Source organism: Harpia harpyja, chromosome 19, assembly GCF_026419915.1.
Source record: "Harpia harpyja isolate bHarHar1 chromosome 19, bHarHar1 primary haplotype, whole genome shotgun sequence".
Taxonomy (NCBI): domain Eukaryota; kingdom Metazoa; phylum Chordata; class Aves; order Accipitriformes; family Accipitridae; genus Harpia; species Harpia harpyja.
In genome coordinates, this window is record NC_068958.1 from 19,446,069 (window position 1) to 19,462,926 (window position 16,858).

Genomic DNA, 16,858 nt, shown 5'->3' on the forward strand with positions numbered 1-16,858 from the left:
CATCAGGATGGCCACCAGCACTGGGGGCTTGCCTGCAATCCAGATGTGCTCTCCATAAACCCCGGTGCTCCCTGCATCACTCGCAAATCTTGGCAGCCCCCTCAGAATCCCTCCTTGCAGTGCCATGCAGAGAGCTCTCGTACCCGTCACCAACTCCCTCCCCTCCAGTCCCCTCAGTGCCAGGCTCACTCGCGAACCCTGGGGATGTAACAGGGCTCCTCTTTGCGCCGAGCTGGCAGGAACAAGCTCTGGCTTGGACTTGTTTCTACTGAGCCACAGGAGTGCTTGGAAATCCCCCCCCATGATTTCACCCTTTCCTTCTTGCTGGTGCACCCGTACGAGCCCAGGCCAGGCAGACATCGCTGTCCGTGCCTCCAGGAACAGCCCTGGGGACAGAATTCGGTCTCACTTACCCCCTTGACTATCTGATAGTTCTCGCTGCTCTTCTCTCCCGGAGCAATGACCTCTTCGTCGGCAGCATGCTGCAAGGGGACAGAAACAGCACCAGGGTCCCACTGCACTTCTCCAGAGCCTCGGGCATAACTACACCCCGCAGGACCCTCCCTGACCCTCCTCTTCCAGGGAGAGGGGTGCACGGCCCATTGAGAGGCGTTAGATTGAAGCGAGCTGCACCTCTGCCTCCCACTCTTCTCCCAGCCCGGTTCCCAGGGTCTTGCTCAGAGCTCTCACCTCTTTCTTCTCCTTCTTGTTCCCATCCACCGTGCTGTCCCCTTTGCTGCTGCCCTTCTTGTCCACCCAGAGCTCCGATTTCTCCACCATGGTGCGGAGTTTGTCCAGCTCCGACTTGATCACCTTGTAGTTCTCGACATCCTGGGCTGAGATCAGGAGCTGAACCTGCCGCAACATTTCCAGGGGTCTCCAGTTTGGGGCACGAACCCCATTCCTCTCCTCTCCCAGACCTCCCTCCCAAGCAAAGGGGCCAGGACTCATCCCATGTCCTGCACCCACAGCCAAGCGTGGGCTTAGAGGTGCTCCAGAGCAGCATCCCACCAGGGTTACCTGTTTGAAGGTGTGCAAGACCTCCTGCCTCTGGCTGAAGTGCTTGAAGAGGAGTTGCAGGGAGCCGGAGATGAGCGGCGGGTAGTCGTGCATTGTCAGGTGGATCAGCACCCGCAGAAACATCCTCCCTCCCTCGTCATCCACCTCTAACATGCTGCTCGTCTTCCTGAAGCCGGGATGAAAGCACTTGGTGTTAGCAGCCACATGGGAGCTTGCGTGCACTCAGTCACCCCTCGGGGCTGATGGGGACAGCTGCATTAGCCTTTAGAGCCTCATCTTCCTCATCACCTGCAGCTTTCAGCCTCAGGAGTATGGACAGGAGAGGAAGAGCCCTATGGCCAGGCTAACTACGCACCGGAGGGGGCAAGGACTCACCCCACACCGAACATGGCTTCTGCGTGCTCGCCGATCCGGTCCAGGTTCATGGCTGCAGCTGAAGGGAGAGGACAGGGAGATGAAAGGGGCGGCCAGCGTGATCCCCGTGCGTTGGCAGAAACCCGCAGGAACCAGCCCAGCTCCCTGGCCTCTGCTCCGAGCATCCATGATGGACACAGGACACCTCACCCCATCTGCACAAACTCCGATCCCCCCCACGCTCCCTGCCAGCAGCAGCGGCGGGTGGAGAGCTTCTGGAGCTGTCACCTCCACTGCCTGTGTGTCCCCAGCCTGTGGGGTTTGCTGAGTTGAAGGTGTACCAGGAGCAAAGTGGAAGAGTTACTTGTGGAGTCAAAGGCTGGAGCCGTCCCATCAGCTGCACTGTCCTGCATGGGGTAGACTTCCACAAACTCCTTCTTGAAGACAGAAAGCAGGTAGGAAATCCTGTAGTCCAGCCGCACGTTCAGGATGAACTGCCAGCAGTGAAGAAGAAAGCAAAAATGAGTGCCTTCTTCATGCCAGCCGTCAGAAAACCATGTCTTCCCCACACCACCCCATCCCACGGGTCCCACCCACGGCTCCACAGTGCTCCTCCATCCCCACCGGCTCCAACCTGCAAGATCTCCAGGATCTTCAGCTTGGTCTCCATCACGACAATGTTCTCGTTCTCAATGCTCCTCCCTCTGTCCACTTGCTCCGGGGCAGACCCGGCACTGAGGCTCGGGGGGCTGAAGATAGACTGTTTTCTGCTCAGCACCATGGTGGACATCATCTGCCCAACGCCCTGGATTGACCTCCGCACGTTCTTCCCTACAGAGGCAGCCACAGTGGGCAGAGTTAATGCAGATGGAAAGGGAGGTGGCAGAGGGGCAATGGAAGGACCCACTTAGACTGGAAAACGCTGTAGATATTAATCAGAGAACAAGTAGGAGGGACCGGCCAGTTCTCTGGCATGGCCAAATGCTCAACACGTCCGGTCTCTCAGTACAGATCCAGCCAAAGCTTCCATGTCAGCAAATCAGCGGCTTGTTTTCTCGCAGCCAAAACTGGAAAGCACTGGGCAGACCATGGAAAACACCTTCGTGCAGGACCATGCCTGGTTATGGAGCAGGGACTCACCCGTCACCTCGTCATTGTAGACGGCCTGCATCATCAGCTGGGGGTTTTGGACACAGTCGATGATGCCCAGCAGTGTCCGTGTCAGGCGCAGCAGCTCGCTGAAGCTGTAGAAGCCGAAGTAGATGAGGTTGTGGGCAAGGCTGACAACCTGGGGAAGGACAAGGCAACTCCAGACCTCGCCGTGCTTGGGGCTGAGCAGGAGAAACAAACGTGGAGCAGAGGGATGCCGGCACAGCCACCCTCGTTGCAGAGGCAGCCGCAGCCAAACCATGTTGCGTCCTGCAACGTGCCAGTGACACCGGCAGGACTCGCACCTCAAAGGTGAGCTTGTTCTTCTCCTCGTTGGCGAAGGGCACCGCCTCGCTCACCACGTTGTTGAGGTAGTCCTCCACAAACTCCATGGTGCTGGCAAACTTGTTCTTCTTGTCATCACGTGAGACGTTGAGGTTGGAGTCGTAGCTGCGAGGGGAGATGGTGGGGGTGCGCTGAATGGGAGCGAGTATCCTCGCACCAAGCCTGGAAGGAGCACTGTCCGGGCAGCTGCTGAGCCATCACGGCCAGAAGCGATGCTCACGACTGATGGAGCCCGCTTCCTTCTGAAGGCTGAGACCTACTGAAGTCACTCCACAAATACCCCCCTCCCAGTCCCTGCTAAAGCCAAGCCAGTCCCTACACTAGATGGCATCTGCCATCCCACCCCCTGCCCTGTCCCTCAAAGCCGCTGCGAGCCCCAATGTGTCTCACTCTTTGATCGTGATGGCCGTGGGGATCTCGGTCCAGAGCCGTGCAAACTTCACGGGCATCACCAGCTCCTGGGGGTCCCTGTCCACATGCACGTGCAACATGAGGTGGCAGAAGGATGCCCGGAGATCGAAGGGCAGCATCTCATCTGCCATGCAGAGGAAGATCAGGTCCACACCCAGCTGCTGGGAGATCTCCTTGATGGCCAAGTACTGGCGATCCAGGCACATGCGGGCAAAGAGCTTCAGCTGGTACCTGCCCAGGGATGAGGGGGAGAGGGAGTGAGGCCATGCAACCCTTACACCCTCTCCTGGAGAGAAGATGCCGCGGGATCATCACCTGTAGTAGCTGAGGACGTTCTCGTCATGGGCATTGCCAGCCCGGGCCTCCTGCGCCAGCTGCCGGATGCTTTTCTCATGGTGGTCGTTGTTCTTGTCCGTCCAGGTGAGCCAGACCTCCTCCTCCGAGTACTCAATGCTCAGGTACTCGTGGGTCTGGGACATCTCCTTCACTGGCCTCAGCCTAGGACAGAAAAGCGGTAAAACTGGAGATGCTCCCGTGGGCAGAGAGTGGCTGCACCTCAAGGGGTGACGAGGGTTTTACCAGGGCACCGCGGGAGCTGGTGGAAGGCAAGGCCAGGCACCAAACCCTGAACGTGGACAACCTCTCCCCTTGGCTACTCACTCCGTTTTGATGAGGATGTCGCTGTTCTTTGGGTCCAGCACGCACTTGCAGATCAGCTCCTGGGTGACAGGGATGGCAATGTGGTTGGACACGCACAGGTCCGAGAGGTAGTCCAAAAACCTACAGAACAGAGACAACTTGCTGTGAAAGGGGGGGTCCACGGGAGCTCTCTCCACCTCTAGTCGAGGCACATCCCACCCATCACGCAGCACAAAGCCCTTTGGGACGGGGCCTTTCTGGACACGCACCGTGGCTCGCGGTTCTTGCGCACCAGGCTGACGAAGGTCTCCACCTCCGTCTTCGTGATGTGCTTCTCCAGCAGCTTGCGGTTGTTGTGCAGCAGGGCCGTGATGGTGTCCTCAGCGAGGATGTCGTAGCCGATCTGGGACTGCATCATGCCAAACTGCTTGGCAATGTGCTCCTGGAGCAGGCAGAGAGGTGGTGAGTGCACAGGGCTGGGTGTTGGAGTCTGGCAATGCCCCCCTGCCCCGCCGAGACCTCGGCACCCCCCAGGGCTTTGCAACACGTGGCGGGATGGGGGCTCCCCCCGTCACCCCCGCTCCATGCACCTGGTTCTTGCGATAGTCCTCCTGGGAGTGCCGGAGCACGCGGTAGCACAGCCGAAACATGTACTGGTAGGGAGCATTTTTCTGGTCCGACAGCTCTTCCAGCCGCACCAGGGGCCCTTCCCCGCCTTTGTCCTTGAAGGGGGCTTTCAGGATCCCAAAGATCTGCCCAAAAGCAGAGATGATAAGTGCTGTGTCCCCCTCCACACCACCACCCCCATGATGCATGGCTAGACAGCAGCCGTGCTTGCCCGGAGGGCTTGGTGCACCACTGGGGCATGAGCTGGAGACCAGCTACACCTCCTCCGTGGGGTTTTCCAGATCCCTGGCCTCCAGCGTGGTCCTGGGCAGAACAGGACACCTCCGCAGAACCTCAGCCTTGCTCAGATCCAGGGCCCCAAGGCCACTCACCTGCTTCAAGATGTTCTGCTCCCGCATCAGCTTCTGCCGTTCCCGGTTGGGCTTGGTCACCACGATGTCCAGCACGTTCTGGCCATTGTTGGGGACGTCGCTGACAAAAAACACCAAGTCCTCCAGCAGCTGGATCACGAACCTGCAAAGGGGCATGGTGCAAGTGGGCTGGGGGGGCTGCTCACCCACCCCACGCAGCCCACTCAGGCTCGGGTCCTTGCAATGATGCCGGCACATTTTGGAAGACCAAAGAGCCCACGTTCAAGGACTCAAAAGACTGCCAGGGAAGCTGCTGGCCGATCCTGCCCTCCCTGCTCGAGGTTAATAGCTGCCCTGAAGCAAGAGGTTTTACAGCCGCTATGGTTCCTAAGGAAACTATATGTGCCGGGGTAAATGCCAGGGGCTCTTGCTTATGATTCATGCTGGGTATTTTGCATTTAACGCCTCTGCCCCCTTAGTCACCTTTGCGGGACCCGCACAGGGCGGGCTGGCAGGGCGGAAGCGGCTCGCTCAGTCCCACGGGGAATCTGTGTTTGCTCAGGAAGCACCAAGAACCCACCCACCTAAAAATAATACCGTGACTAACCCGGCTGCCCCTATCATGGGGCCATCTCTCAGCCCCTCGGATATTTTTCTAGCGGCAAAGGAGGGGCCGGAGCGGGGCTGCGGCGTTATCTGGTTTCCTCGCCAGACTCCTGGGAGAAGCAGGCGTGGATTTGGGTTGTGGGCAGGAAAGCAAGACAGCGCTGGCACCAAGACCCAGGCAGGAGCCCCATCCTGCAGCGATGCTGGAGAGTCCTTGGAGGAGCCCAGCAGGGCCCCATCTCCCAGGGGAAATGACTTTTTACCTCCGGTCATTCTGGCTGAGAAAACCTTCGTTCATCTTCTCCACCACGTTGGCCAGCATCGAGCTGGCGTCGTTAGCAAAGTCCAGGTCCCGGATCTCAGACACGGGCACGGAGACGATGGCGAAAGCTTCTTTGTCTTCTTTGGTGGGACACGTGCCCAGCTGGGAAGCAAGGGGGAAGCAGCGTCACACAGACAGGGCAATGCCAAGCATGTCCCCACCATCTGCCACCAACCCGGGTGAAGTCAGTGACCCAGTTCATCCCCATCGGAAGGACTGGGGTGGGCTCTAGGTTACTGGGATGGGCTCTAGGCTGGTGTCCAGCCACTCCTTTGGATCATCAGGGTATTTCAGTCCCTGGGTAAAGCCCGGCTGCTGGGTGGGAAGGAGCATGCTAAGAGCTATTGGGGTGCAGGGGATAAATCCACGCATGGGAAGAGGGAGCGGGGCCGTACCATGAGGCGAATGGGCCTCTCCTCATCGATGTCAATGGGCACGTTGGTGCTCTGGATCCAGGTGTTGGTGCAGAGGTGGCGCAGCCTCACGTAGGAGTTCCTGCAAATGGCACGGTGTCCTGGTGAGCGATCCCCACGTGGACACGCCAGCACCTACCATTCCCCCCGACGCCCAGCAAAGCTCCCCCCGCCCCAAGAACAGACTTGCCAAAGTTTCACACCACGCAATTAAGCCTCCCTTCTTTATTTCAATCCCTCTGTGGCGGCACGCGCTTACGTACCGCGGGACAAAGGAGTCCGTCTTCTGCAGCGTGGTAGGGTCCAGCTCAAAGAGGGAGGCGATGTCATTGCCGTGGGGCACAGCCACCAGCCGGTATTTGATCTTCTCCCCCGTGTTCCTGCGGCTGGCACGGCCGCTGCCCCCCTGCACCAGGGAAAGCGGCTTTAAGCCCGGCGCGGGGCGGCCGCCCCGCCGAGCCCAGCCTCCCTGCGCACACGGCATCGGAGGAGACACGCAGCGGCTACGCTCAGAGCAGAAGCTTTCGCTCGGATGCCGGGCTGAGCCTCGCAGCGCGGAGACGCACGAGGGGCTGCAAGAGCACAAGCGCGGCATGATGCACCTGAGCTACGAGGCCACCCCTTCTCCGTATCTCACCAACAGCAAACAGAAAAACCCCCTGAAAGTCCAAATCTCTCTTCTACCAGCACTTCCCCGTGGCCTGGGGATCCAACATGCACTGGGACCCCTCCAAGAGATTTCGGCAGGGTCCTCTCGCAAGCGGGACATAGGGATGCTACTCTACAGCGCAGGGGTGCTCTGCTGGGCAGCGGCACAGCCTCCGGCCACAGCCTCGGCACCAAGCGGGACCCGGCGGCACGGCACGGGCACTGTCCCTGCGGCAGGCTCTGTTTCGGGGCATTTCCCTGCTTTCAGGCAGAGTCTAAGAGACGGCGTGATTTCAGGCAGCGGCAGCAGCATTTCTGCTAGCGATGCTGCACACAGCTCACCGTGGGCGCTGCTTTGGGCTCAGCCACGTCTCCTTTATAACTTGGGTTTTCCTGAAAAGTTAAAGAGGGAGATGAAAGACAGCTATCAGTCCTCCCACTCGGTCCCTCCAAAACCCTGAGGACGGGGTGTTATCTCTACTCCTGCCTTCCTCGATCACATCGCAGAGAGAGGAAACCTGCCCAGATGGGGCTGGAGGACGTGACCCACAGCCGGTGCACAGCGCTCCATCCCCCAGGAGCGGGACGGGGTGAGCCCTGGTGAGCAGACCCAGGGCTCTGCGTTGCAGCAAGACGAGCTCTTGCTGTAAATCCCTCGAAGCCCCAGGCTGAGGTCTCAGTGAGCAACACAAGCCGGGCAGCACCAGCCTGGGATGGGGATCATTCTGTGTTCTTCTTTCCTCTGCAGAAGATGTCACCCAAGTGTCTTTTGGTTTAAAGCAGCCATTTCAGAGCCCCAGTATTTGCTATTTTTCATCCTGCCAGTGGTGGAAAGGGCCCTGGGGGCTGCCCTGGGTTGTATTGTCCAGCTTAAGGAGCACCTTTTGTACACGGTGCATCAAGATCCCCCGCGGTACATCCCTGCTCCCCTGGCAGCAGGGTGTAACAGTCTTTCCCTTGGTCCTGGCAGCTCATTTGTGTCGTACAAACCACATTATCTAAGTGCGGAAACCTCTTTGTGCCTCTATCAGGAGGCCTTGAGCTGGCCTTAAACAGGAGCAAAAAAATTTGGCAAATGATGTTTCCAGGCCCAGATTTTGCCCACACCCTTCCCAGGCAAGGACAGCCCTGGATGCTGCTGTGGACCAGAGGATGAGGATGGGCAAAACCTGATCAGGAAGAGTTAAATGCAGCAGGATGAATTCTCTCCCGCTTCCATCTTACCAGGAGGTTGTGCCGGTGCAGTCCCTTGGCCCAGAGCAGGCAAACAGAGGAAAGCCCTGGCCACCCCATCCTGCCCTCCCTGGGCCAGAAGAGGAGGGAGCTAGGAACAGCAATTTTGGCAAGCAAATCCCTGCACTGCAGAGTGGGAGATTTCAGGGGGAAAGCCTAGCCCTGCAAATGGGCAAATGATGATGATGCTCCCAGCCCCAGTGCCAATGCCTGCTGCAAGCAAGAAGGAGCCACGAAGGCCCAGGGCAGGACGGCTCCGAAAGCAAACTGGAGTGGGGCCAGAGGCAATCCTGGGCATCGCTGCTCTGTCTAAGGGTGTGTGGGCACTGCCTTTGCAAGGGATAAGGGATGGTACCAGCCTCTCGAGGGCAGGGCAGGTCTCTGTGACCCTTTTCTTGCCCCCTTACCTCCGCTGCCAGGTAGTTGCCCGTGGCGAGGTGCTTGAATCGGTACAAGCCGTTCCAGTGTCCGGCTCCCCCTCGGCACGGGTCGTGGTGGACCACCTGGGAGAAGCAGAGGAGAGCTCAGCCGGTGGCACGTGGGGCTGTGGGGAACCGGGACACCGTTCCCGTCTCCCAGCCTCCCCTGACCCCGGGCAAACATGCTGGCGATAAGAGCTCCGTCCTGTAAATATACTCAGTGCGCAGAGCTCAGATAGACAGTGGTGCCCAACCACCAGCAGCTCCGGTTCCCAGCGCTCTCATGGAGCTCAAGCCTTGCACTGGCTTTCACCAGGGCAGTCGGGCTACCAGAAGTGGAAATGTATAGAAATAACCACTGCTTCTAAGCAACACCCCCCCAATGAAAGTGCAGCAACCCACGGAGGTACCCCGAAAGCCCACGGACACGCGCTTCATCCCCTCCCCGCTCACCTCCACCTCCCACAGGGCGTTGGAGCTGGTGGCCGAGGTAGCCGACTGTCTCAGGGTGGTGCGGAGGAAGACGTGCAGCTTGCCTTTGTACTCGTCGCAGGTGAGAAACTTCTCCTGCTCAGCGTGGAAGAGCCTCACCACGTCCCCCTGGCACCGGGACACAGCGGTGAGACCCAGGGATGGGGCTCTCCTACAGACCGACGTAGCTCCTCCTGCAACCCCCCACCCTGCATGGTGATGGGATCCCCCGTGTACGTGGTCCAGAGCAGAGCACAGCTCCCAGCCACGGCACGGCAGGACCACGGGAGCCTGGGCATCACAGGACACCATCAGCTTTTCCAGTCCTACCTACCTGAGCTGGGCTAAAACCTGCCTCTAGCAGCATAAATGCTCCTCTAAGCCCAGGGAAGGGCACCTTGCATGGGCACGGGGCACCCTGCACTCTGCAATGCCATCATTCTGTTTACTCATGCAAGTCACTTCTCTCTGCTTCCCCTCCCCAGGTTGTAAAATAGGTGCAAACCCACCATTTTACACTCCTGGAGCGGGCAGAGGCTCTGCTCACCAGTGTGTTTAAGGCATTAACGCCCCGGGGAGGAGGACACAGTGGATGCGGGAAGCCAGGGATAAGTGAGGCCCCTGGGGACGAGGGTCTGTAAGATCATAACAATCAATATCCATCCAGCTGCTTCCTGGAGGACCTCAGCCCCAAACAATAGCTCTGCAGGGAAAGTTCCTTTCCCAGGCAACAGCCAGCCCTGCTGCACAGCTAAACAGCTGAAAATTGTCCTCGCAGCTAGAAGCTGCTGCTGGCACTACGTGTGCCTCATATTGTCCTTGAGAGCCAATTTAATACAATAAGGCGGAGGGTAATTTCATGCCCCCCTGGGTACCTGCTGCCAGGAGATACTAAAATATCCAACTCTAGCTTGCTGTTAAGTTCTCCAAGTGATGAATTCTCCTAGAAATTAAGGTCCTCAAGGCAGGATCTCTTTCCTCTACCCTTGTCACACAGCCAAATGGCTGTTCACACGTCCTGCCCCTGCAGGGGACCGGGGCTGGGTGCCCAGAGCCCACCACGTCCCGGGCGGCCGGCGGCGGCTGAACCTCCTTCCTTACCCCTTTCAGCACTTCCTCCATGTGGTCACAGAACTGCATAAAAAGGTTGATTTTCCAGCTGGTGTTACAATTGACCGAGTTCACCTGAAGAGCAAGAGAGTGAGGTCGTGATCCCTGGGACAAGGAAAAAAAGGAAGAAAAAGGGAAAAAAACCAAGAAAGCCCCAAAAGCCAGACTCCATACAGGCAGCCTGGCCCCAGCCCAGCCTCCCCGTACCTCCTTGCAGCCGGCGTTGTCAGCAAGCTCGTAGTTGCTGGCGTGCAGCGGCTGCCCGGCATTGACGGGGTTCAGGATGACTTTGTCTCCCACAACTACCTGAGAAGCAAAATGAGAAAGCGGGGAGCAAGTATGAGACCGGGCACCCTGCAGGGAGGCGAGCCCTGGCTGGTGGCATGCACGGCGCTTTCTGCACATCTTCATTTAGGGTCATTTCAGCCCCACGCTCACGTTGTCTCCGTTGCTCCTCAGCTTCCAGAAGGGCTGGATGAAAAGCCAGGATCCCTCGTTGCCGGTGGCATCCAGCGTCACCCGCATGGCGTTTTTCTCAAGCAGGGCCGGCAGCCGCTTGTTCACCGTCAGGTACTTGTTGCTCTTCATGTGGAGGAGCTGGAAAGGCAAACGCCGGCGTGAGCTGTGACAGTACAGCCCCCGAGGTCCCCAGGGCTGGTCATACCCAGGAGTGATCCTCTGAGCCCTTTCCCAGCAGCTGCCTGACTTGCATGTGCTGGATCTGTGCATCCTCCCCCAAAACTCATCGGCTGAGCGCAGAGGAGGGGAGAGCGAGCCCGTACCTGTATGACGCTGCCGTATTTCACCACGTCGCCATGCACTTTCTTGTTCTCCGTCTCGTTCTGCTTCTGCTCCATCTGGGCTGCATGCTGAATGCCAAAAGGAGAAGAGCTGAGTGTAGGAGCACCCTCCTCACTCCTCAGGAGCAAGCCCCAGAGGGGCCACCTGCACCCTCAGCTATGGGGAGGATAAGACGGGCTGGGATGCAGCATCAGCATCCCTCTGTCCCCCAGACAACACGGGCCAGAGCTACAATATGGTCCTCAGCATCCGAGAGCTCAGCCTAGGACCACGGTGTGGCCCTGAGCAGCCATATGAAGTCCATTCAAGCTTTAAACAGAGGACTTAAAAATTAGGACAGGGACAAGATGGCACTGAAATTCCCCCAAAACCCCAGCAGGTCTTACAGGGCAGTGCCAAAAGGGGACTCTATGCACAGGCCAGGGACTGGGGCAATGCACCCGTCTCAGCCCCACTGCAGCAGGGCCGTGGGGACCGGGGGCTCCCAGCAGCACCAAGACCAAAGAGCAAAAGGCACGGTGCCATGCCCGGAGATGGCTGCAGGTCCAGACCTGCTGCAGCAGATGCAGCAGGATGGGTCCCCACTGGCCAAGATGCCCTAAGAGTGGATTACTCAGCACTGCTTGCAGCCCCTTTCTCCAAAACCGCAGACATTTTCCATGCGGTTGCTCTGACAGTCGGAGGAGCGATGTCGACGTATGTGGAGCAAGGCAGGAACTTGCTCCCACAGCAGATCTGTCTGGCAATGGTGAGGGTGCGCCGACAGCCCCGGCACCAGCCCAGGCACAGCCTGGGCAGCACCAGCCCAGTATTCCCCCGCAGCTGGGATGGGAAACGGTGGCGAGGGATGGAGCTGGGAGAGCATCTACCTTTTCCCATCCTGCTTTCGTCCCCTTTCGCTTGAGGGCAGAGGAATTGGGAAACACAGCTGGAATCGTGACTCCGCACTGGGAAGATGGGGCAGCAGGTGATGCTGGGGCTTTGAATGCATCTGGCACACGGTGTGGCAGTACAAACCCTTTGCTCTTTTGAATGTTGCCACCACTTTAGTTAACCCTCCGTCCCCACGCGGCTCTGGGTGCCACCCGGGGATGTGAGCCCCGTGGTGGTGGATGCTGCCATCAGGAAAACAAACCTGCTGCCAAGAAATCCCAAACTGATGTGGAGCTGCGAGTTTAACAACCCTATGGAGCAACTCGGCTCCAGTGAGAGATCCAGCAGCATGGCTTGCCCTAAATCCACATCCAGATCTGAGCTCCTTCCTTGCTGAAAGCCAGTGGGGCCGGGAGTGGGAACTGGCTGTCCCAAGCACGCAAGCCCACAGGGGCTGATGTTCCCAACCTGTCCCTTGGATGGGACGGGGTCTGTCCCCAAGCCATGGCAGGATGGGGTGTCAGGGACACACACTGGGGTGGGCAGCCCGGGATGGTGCAGGGAGGATGGGGAGACGTCAGCAGAGCGGGAGGAAAGCCTCCACGGCATGTGTGCACTGCATCTGGCTGTACCTACAATTAGTCAGCAGAGAAAACACCGAGCCTTAAACCCACTTAAAAACAACGGCGCAAGAGCACAAGCTCAGAAGGGCGACCGTGGGCATTGCGGACAGCCAGGCAGAGTTTGTCTGCTTGAGACCCGGGCTGCTTCTGCTTCAGGAAATTATCTCCGTGGGTTGGAAGATGTTTTCAGCCTGCGGCCGATGCTGATAAATCGCAGCCTGGAGTCCAGTGTCCTGCCAGGATGTCCAGGGGCTTTGCGGCAGCACGGGCAGCGCTTTGCAGAGAGCTTCCTCCCTGTCCGGGCTCCCGAGTGCTCGGCTCCGGATGCGAAGGAGCATTTGCCAAAAGGGCAACACCGGGAGCAGCGGAAAGGAGCAAGGAAATTTCAGAATCTCTTTAAGACAAATCTTAACCAAGGTGCAATCAATCAGGCTCAGAAATGAGCCTCTCTGTCCAGTCGTGGCCAGTACAGCTGTCGACATTACAAGTTACAGTCTAACTGGAGCAGGAAAATAGTGTTTCCACGCGGCAGTGACCATGTACAGCTGCACATGGCAGGAGGCACTGACCCTGTCCCGGCATCTCCAAACCAAGCCGGGACGCCCTGTCCGGACACTGCATCAGACCTTGCTCCCCAAAGGCAAAACTGGGGGACCAGTGGGGCTGGACTTGAAGCCTGACGAGATGATTTAATGAATCTCTCCTGAGCTTTGGTTTTATGAATCATCCTCGGGACCTCGCCAGCTGTCTGAGGCGATTATGCAATGTTTAACATGGGCCTTTTCCAAACCTCGTGGAAGTAAACAGGAGCCTTACTCTTCCACAGCCCTTTGGAGCAAGTTCTGGCCGCAGCAGCTCCCTCCTCCGTGCCAGGCACCCCTGGGTGCTGCGGGGGGTGCGGGGCTGCGCTCACAGAGCACCTCTGCCCGCTCTGCCATGGGCTCCTCTGCAGAAGGAGCGTCGGAAGGACTGAGACAGCAAAGGCTGCGCACAGCGGCAAGGGTGGAAAGGCAGGTGGACATCACCTCTCATCCCAAAAGCAGCATTGCTGCCCTCCCTTCCTCTCTCCGCCTGCTCAGTCCCCTGGATCCTTCTCTGCAGGTCTTCCCTCGGACATCACCCTTGCACTGGGAGCAATAAAATCATCTGTGGCTCCTGGGTCGCTGCTATATTCACCCACACTGTCACAGCGTGGACTGAGCGTGGCCATGCCACGCTGCCCAGGGCTCGCCCCTGCACTAAGAGCACGTGAGCAGGCATGGCACGAAAGCAAAAGAGCTGTCGGGAGCCTGTGCCGGGATCCAAAGTTGAATTGCCTCTCACATCGGAGGCCGGATAAGAGCATTGCATAAGAAGGGCAACCCAGGGTGCAGCATGCATCCCTGGGGGCCAATCTATCTGGGACCACAACCCTCAGTCCTGCAGATGCCAGCGCAAAGCACCTTACAGAGCTCCTATCTCAACCCCTTATTAGACACTGTATGCCATGATTAATTAAGAGCTGACAGCCACAGGAGCCATTCATCTAGAAAATGTGGCTGTGGCTAATGGTCCACAGTGAAGGGAGGGCGGTGGGACAGGAGACAACAGAGCTGAGCAGAGGGACGCCCTGAGGACAGCGAAACCCAGGGCAGGTCCTGGCCTCCGTGCAGGCTGTTTTCTGGGAAGCAAAACATACCAGGTTTGGCACAGCGAGAGGTTTGGATGTCATCATCCCACCAACCCACAGGGACCGTCCACTCTGCTCACCTGGAGTTTCTGCAGCAGCACCACATCCGCGATCTTCTCCTTGTCCTGCTTGGTTTGCTTGGCTTTCCAGTACTGCTTCTGGGCAGAGTAGCGGTTCATGGGACATACTTTGAAGAGGCAATCTGGGAGGAGAGGAAGGCAAGCGTGAGGCTGCAGCAGCCACGTGGTCACCAGCCACCAGTGTGTCCCCAGTTGGGCCAACGTCACCGAGGGGCAGGAGCGAGTGCTCCTCTGGGACACTGCTCCTGTCCCAGCAGCATCGCTGGGAGATGGTCCTCCTAACCCACAACAACCCCGTCTGCTGCTGGGGGTCCAAGGGAGACACGGCCGTGAGTGGTGGACGGTCATGTCACCTTGTATTAGCCAGTGGATTAGTTTCAAATCAGGGTAAATAATGAGTCCAGGAGTGACTCCACTTCTTGGACTCGCAATTAGAAGTGTTCCCATCGGAAATGGCCATGCAATTTGGGAAGGAAAACTTCAGGGGGAGAAAAAGTACTGATGAAGCCCAGCTGTACCAAAGGAGGAGAGGATCTCGCCGGGAGGGAGAGAGGGAGGGAGGGAGGGAAGCCGGCAGGACACAGGCAACCGTGAGACCGGGACATGAGCAGACATCTCCATGTCTCCCTTGTTACCCTACCCATCGGACACGAGGAGCCAGCAGGACCACGATTTGCTGCCCTGCGGTGACCGGGCCATCAGGATACACCGGTTTTCCAAACACACTGCTGTTCTCCCGTGACAGCTCACGGGGAGCCTCAGTTACCAGTGCTGGAAGCTACAAGCAACCGCTCCTAAAATCTGTATGTCAACAGCTGCATTTCAAGTCCTAAAAGAAACACTTTGGGGACCTGAAGGGCAGAGGTTTGCATCCCGGCTCCTCCAAACACTTGCACTGTATCTATGCTCTGCAGATCGCCCTGATTTCCCTGTTTTTCCCCAGGCTGCTGTGGCTGGGATGGAGGGCGGAAAGTGCGGACACCCAGTTCCAGGCTTCGGGAATTGAAGCACAAGAGCAGATGTCTGGAGGCAAGGAGGCACTTACGTCTCCCAAACCCTCGTTTGGGGCTGGAAGCTGCACGGGGTGAGGGCAGGAAGGGCTCTGCAGCCTGGATCGCCCTAATTACGCCTGAAATAGCAGCCCAGAAACTTCAGACACAAAAAGAAAAAAATCACTTCCATCTCTGGCCCCGGTCCCGAGTCGCTGGCAAGCACGTATTTATTTACCTGGGAGTGACGAACAAACAAGCGCAGAGCACAGTTCTCACCGGCTCGGGCTGCTGGGAAGAGGCCAAGTTTCACATTTCATTTTACAGGTCTATTTGCTAATGGCATATCCCGTGCCAAGCAGGCCATGACGCTGGGCTTTTAATCGGGGACTGAGCGTAGCTGCTGCAATGCCTGGCTGCCTTCTCCCACTGCCTCTGAGCAGGGCTACAGAAACAACTTGGGCCACCTGCAGCACCTTAAATTGTTTTCATTAAATTGCTAATTAGGTTGCAAAAGGACCTGGTAGCAACTAGAAACTGGGGGGAGTTAAAAAAAAAAACAACATAGCTATTAAGAGATAGGTACGAATCAAACCCCTGGCTTCAAGCACGCCCTGCCTGGAGGGGCTGCCTCGTATCCTCGTCTCAATACTAAGCCTTGTTTTGCAAGGAGGGAAACTGAGGCACGAAGTCGTTTGCACACAGAAAGGCTCCAGCAAAGTCTGTGTTGGAAGCCGGAGATTTTGGCACCCAGGCCTAAGCACCGACAATTTTTTGCAAGACGGATGGCGGGCAGCAAAGAGGGAAGCCGAGGAAATCTCCCACGTCAGCACTGCCCGGCGAGAGCAATTCAGCAAAGCGATGCTCGGCCGACCTGCCATGACCCAGCACGGCCACGGAGGGAAAACCTCCTGCAAACCCGCAGCGGGGGGAGCGGGGCATTTCGGGCAGCAGCACGGCCGGGGGTCTCGCTGCCTGCTCGCCTCGCAGCCATCGCAGCGCTCGTGCAGCGCAGGATTGAAGTGCTTTATTTGCTTTTTTCCTGACGTGCCTGAACGCAGGGCTGGGAAGAACCTTGGGGGGGAAAGAAATCGCAAAAAAAAGCAAATAACTGAGAGGTGCCAGGCGTCTCTCGGAGGGCCGAGCCCCGATGCGAGCCAGGCATCCCTCGCCTTTTGGCATTTCCAGAAAACCATTTGGACCTGACTCTGGGAGAAGGGTCCTGTTTTCCCACCGGGAAGCTGAGCCGGGCCCCGGCGCGACCCGCATGCGGCTCACCGCAACGCAGGATAGGGCAGGGTCCGGCCACAGGATATGGGGACGGCAACAGCACATGAAAATCCTCTTAAGCCTCTTGCTGCTGCTGCAGGGAAACAGCAGCAGCCCGTTGTTTTTACCTCCCTCGCGGTGATAGCTATCGAGAAGGCAAACCGCTACTTTTCCGGCCATTAAAACAAGCAGCTGGATATCCTGATAGGGTTTGCATGGAGCGGGGCTGAGTCTAGACCAGACCTTTGCCTGCAAAAGAGATTCAACACCCGCCCATGTCCAGGCAGGGAGACGGTGTGGCTGCTGGGATGAGGTTTGCACCGGCCGCCCCGCAGCCGCTTCCAGTTCTTCCCATCCAGCCCCAGGTGAAAGTCCACCAATGTCTGGGAACGGGACGGCTCCCCGGGCTGTGCAGGGCTGTGGGACTCTGGGGAGCT

At 58.1% G+C, this 16,858-nt stretch overlaps 1 protein-coding gene across 1 annotated transcript in view; it reads right to left on the minus strand.

Annotated features, from left to right (window-relative positions):
* Window positions 1-16,858, minus strand: part of ITPR3 (inositol 1,4,5-trisphosphate receptor type 3) — a 43,471-nt gene that overhangs the window by 16,556 nt on the left and 10,057 nt on the right. Inside the window, exons 3-27 of the mRNA XM_052815362.1 lie at window positions 14,164-14,285; window positions 10,900-10,986; window positions 10,556-10,714; window positions 10,325-10,423; window positions 10,109-10,192; window positions 8,990-9,136; window positions 8,525-8,620; window positions 7,227-7,277; window positions 6,500-6,642; window positions 6,219-6,318; window positions 5,765-5,925; window positions 4,917-5,058; window positions 4,509-4,670; window positions 4,188-4,360; window positions 3,940-4,059; window positions 3,595-3,777; window positions 3,259-3,510; window positions 2,829-2,973; window positions 2,515-2,662; window positions 2,009-2,205; window positions 1,739-1,868; window positions 1,396-1,453; window positions 1,021-1,186; window positions 691-855; window positions 414-482 (exon numbers count right to left, since the gene is read on the minus strand). Coding sequence (XP_052671322.1) covers window positions 414-482; window positions 691-855; window positions 1,021-1,186; window positions 1,396-1,453; window positions 1,739-1,868; window positions 2,009-2,205; window positions 2,515-2,662; window positions 2,829-2,973; window positions 3,259-3,510; window positions 3,595-3,777; window positions 3,940-4,059; window positions 4,188-4,360; window positions 4,509-4,670; window positions 4,917-5,058; window positions 5,765-5,925; window positions 6,219-6,318; window positions 6,500-6,642; window positions 7,227-7,277; window positions 8,525-8,620; window positions 8,990-9,136; window positions 10,109-10,192; window positions 10,325-10,423; window positions 10,556-10,714; window positions 10,900-10,986; window positions 14,164-14,285 — 3,359 coding nt within the window. The remainder of the gene's footprint in view (window positions 1-413; window positions 483-690; window positions 856-1,020; window positions 1,187-1,395; window positions 1,454-1,738; window positions 1,869-2,008; window positions 2,206-2,514; window positions 2,663-2,828; window positions 2,974-3,258; window positions 3,511-3,594; window positions 3,778-3,939; window positions 4,060-4,187; window positions 4,361-4,508; window positions 4,671-4,916; window positions 5,059-5,764; window positions 5,926-6,218; window positions 6,319-6,499; window positions 6,643-7,226; window positions 7,278-8,524; window positions 8,621-8,989; window positions 9,137-10,108; window positions 10,193-10,324; window positions 10,424-10,555; window positions 10,715-10,899; window positions 10,987-14,163; window positions 14,286-16,858) is intronic.